This window comes from Penaeus japonicus, unplaced genomic scaffold, assembly GCF_977035675.1.
Source record: "Penaeus japonicus unplaced genomic scaffold, GWHDUDI00000001_assembly GWHDUDI00000025, whole genome shotgun sequence".
Taxonomy (NCBI): Eukaryota; Metazoa; Arthropoda; class Malacostraca; order Decapoda; family Penaeidae; genus Penaeus; species Penaeus japonicus.
This window is the reverse complement of record NW_028234427.1, coordinates 18,168,641-18,172,046: the sequence shown is the minus strand read 5'-3', so window position 1 is coordinate 18,172,046 and position 3,406 is coordinate 18,168,641. Positions and strand designations below refer to the sequence as shown.

Sequence of the window (3,406 nt, the reverse complement as noted above, 5' to 3'; positions counted from 1 at the left end):
GTGCATATCGAGGAATCTGCATTCTGCTCAAGATGACAGTTGGCCCATTCCTAGGCATATCTCTCCTTTTTAATCTTTTCGGGGCATATAGAGCTTCTGTGTCTGCGCAATATCTGCAACAAAACATGTCACGAAAACATGATTGTGGCCCTTGATCCCATTTGTAACGAATTTAACAAACGGTGCACTTGAGGGCCTCTGGACTGCTTGCCTCTCGAACAAGGCCATTCTTTTTGTCATCATTCCGTTAATTGTAACACGTTTAACATATATGTTTTTCATTAGTTTCTATAATTCCATTTGCTACGGTTTCTCTTAGAACCTTGGTCTTTTTCCGATATTTTTAAATCGAACTTCTCCTGCTCCTCCTGCCGTTATATATATATATATATATATATATATATATATATATATATATATATATATATATATATATATATATATATATATATACATACACTGTATATACATACATACATACATATATATATATATATATATATATATATATATATGTATATATATATATATATATATATATATATATATATATATATATATATATATATATATATTCATATATATATACACATACACTCTCTCTCTCTTTGTTTATATCTGTATATATATATGTATATATATATATATATATATATATATATATATATATATATATATATATATATATATATACACACACATCTCTCTCTCTCTCTCTGCATATATATATATATATATATATATATATATATATATATATATATATATATATATATATATATATATATATATACACACACACATCTCTCTCTCTCTCTATATATATATATATATATATATATATATATATATATGTATATATATATATATATATATATATATATATATATATAGACATATATACAACCACTTATAAAATAAAGTTGATACCATATATCTTTATTAATATTAAGTTGCAGACGCAAATTTATCCTCTTGGAGAAACACCGAGCACATAAGGTGAACAAAGCAAGGAATATTTCGGTTATACAGCCACAAATACGGGAAGATTGTGCAAATTATTATTCTTACAATCACACACACATACATTCACTCAAAGAAGCTAAGAAATGTTGCATATGTTGCAGCGATACTTTAGTTAACAATTATATATCGACCGAACTCTTTACAAGGTGCTCACACGGGTATAATTTTCCCACAAACTACGTTGTGCAATCTTCACGCATTTATCGTTAACGCTGGTTTTGGAAATCAGTGCTGGAATAGGACTTATAAAATATTGTTTGACGAGCGCGTATCCAAACGAAACCGTAAACAAAGGAAGAGGAGGACAAATGAATATTTATATATTTGCATTATTTCCATAACGTTTTTGATAAATGTTTAACCAACAAGTTCTAAGTGTTCAGCCCTACTACAGCATGCATATCATATATATGAAAAATTATTCATTGATATTTGTAGTGTCGATATTAAAGACCTTTGAATCGTTCTCCTGTACACGTGCTTATAGCTACAAATTGCAAATTGGACACATTTTTGTAATGTGGAGAAAATAGAGGACACTTTGTCCCGAATGATGAAAAAAAAAAAAAAAAAAAAACACGCATACTCACCAGATCATATGAAGGTGTTTGCGTAGTGTAGAGCAGCCACAGCATGAGGAAGAACGCCCACCCACCCGACGCCAACACTACCCACGTGCATCTACGACCTGAAATCCTCATCTGCACCAGATTCCGAAGTCGTCTCCCTCTACTCATTTGCTGATGAGGATATAATTAACTACGACAAAGATGAGGCCATCTCGCCTCTATGTAAAAAAAAAGAAAAAGAAAAAATCGTCACGGTTGGAGAAACCCAAACATCATTGAGAGTTCGATCCAATTTTCGAATCCACACACGATAAATGATCAGGAAGAGAAAAGTACCGGAGTTGTGATGGGATCATGGCTCCATTCAGCCTTGTGTCATGTGAGTCTTCGATTTCATGAACTACAAGAGCCTCGGGGACAGACAAATAACACACGAACGTGATGCTAAAGGAGAAAGAACCATTCTTGGGTTCTCTCAACGGCACACGGACTGACACTGACACGGACGCTGACTGGGTACCAGGACTTTCCACTGATTCGGGGCGCTTATCGGTAACCACACAATTTGACCGCGAAGATAAGGGCTTTGTTTCATCACTCGGTTGATAAGAACTCACGTAGTCAAGCGTGCACATGCTTTCTTCACATTAGCGTGTTTATGGGAATAAACTGTAAAGGTTTGCCTTGCATCCGCACACACACACAGATACACATGCAAAGCAACCTCTTTACAGTTTATTTCTGTAGAGGTGTATATATATATATGTATATATATATATATATATATATATACATATATATATACATACTCACACATGCATATATATGTATACATATATGTATATATCTATCTACCTATATATATGTATATACATGTATATATATATATATATATATATATATATATATATATGTATATATACATACATATATATATATATGTACACACACACACACACACTCGTATATATATCATCATCGTCAGCCTGTATCATTCCACTGCAGGACGTAGGCCTCTCAATCTTTTCCAGTCATTCCGGTCTTGTGTCCTCTGTTTCCAGTTTACTTCTGCGAAATTTCATCCCGCCATCTTGTCATTGGTCTTGCCCTTGGTCTCTTTGTGTCACGTATTTCCCATTCTGTTGTTTTCTTTGTTCACCTGTTGTCTTGTCTCCGATATATATGTCCAGCCCACTGCCACTTTTTCTTCTTAATTCTCATAAGTATATCCTCTACTTTTGTTTGTTGCCTGATCCATGTGGCTTTTCCTGTCTCTTAAGCTAACTCCTGGCATAAGCCTTTCCATTCTTCTTTGAGCACTTACTAATTTCCTCCAGAGTACTTTGGTCGCAGTCCATGTTTCTGACCCATATGTTATGACGGGGAGGACACATTGGCAAAAAACTTTTCTCTTTAGACATAGTGGCAGACGACCTCGTAATATGTTACTATGTGTACCAAAGGCACTCCAACCTAGCCTAATTCGCCGCTTTATTTCGGCTTCGCAGAATGAATTCATCTGGATGAGTTGCCCTAGGTATACATACTCGCTTACTGTTTCTTGAACCTCGCCCTGAATTTTAATCGCTTAGTAATTGTTGTAATTCATTTACTGACTCGCCAAAAAAACAAAAAAAACAATGTCATCTGCAAATCTTAGATTGCTTGAGTGTTCATCCCCAATTTTAATCCCTTTCTCCTTCCAATCTAACTTCTTGAATACTTCCTCTAAGCAAGCTGTAAACAGCTTCGGTGAGATGGTGTCGCCTTGCCTAACACTCTTTATTATTGGTATTTTATTGGTTTATGCG

The 3,406-nt window shown here is 34.1% G+C and overlaps 1 protein-coding gene across 2 annotated transcripts in view; it reads right to left on the bottom strand.

Moving 5' to 3' along the window:
- Positions 1–2,109, bottom strand: part of LOC122250879 (lactosylceramide 4-alpha-galactosyltransferase) — a 40,391-nt gene extending 38,282 nt beyond the window's left edge. The window contains exons 1-2 of one of the 2 annotated variants that reach the window (XM_086551402.1): positions 2,034–2,109; positions 1,617–1,813 (exon numbers count right to left, since the gene is read on the bottom strand). In XM_086551402.1, the coding sequence (XP_086407528.1) occupies positions 1,617–1,763 (147 nt within the window). In that variant the 5' untranslated portion in view covers positions 1,764–1,813; positions 2,034–2,109. Of the gene's footprint in view, positions 1–1,616; positions 1,814–1,931 lie in introns of both variants that reach the window. The other variant, XM_043012585.2, reaches the window with a different exon arrangement.
- Positions 2,110–3,406: the final 1,297 nt, after the last annotated feature.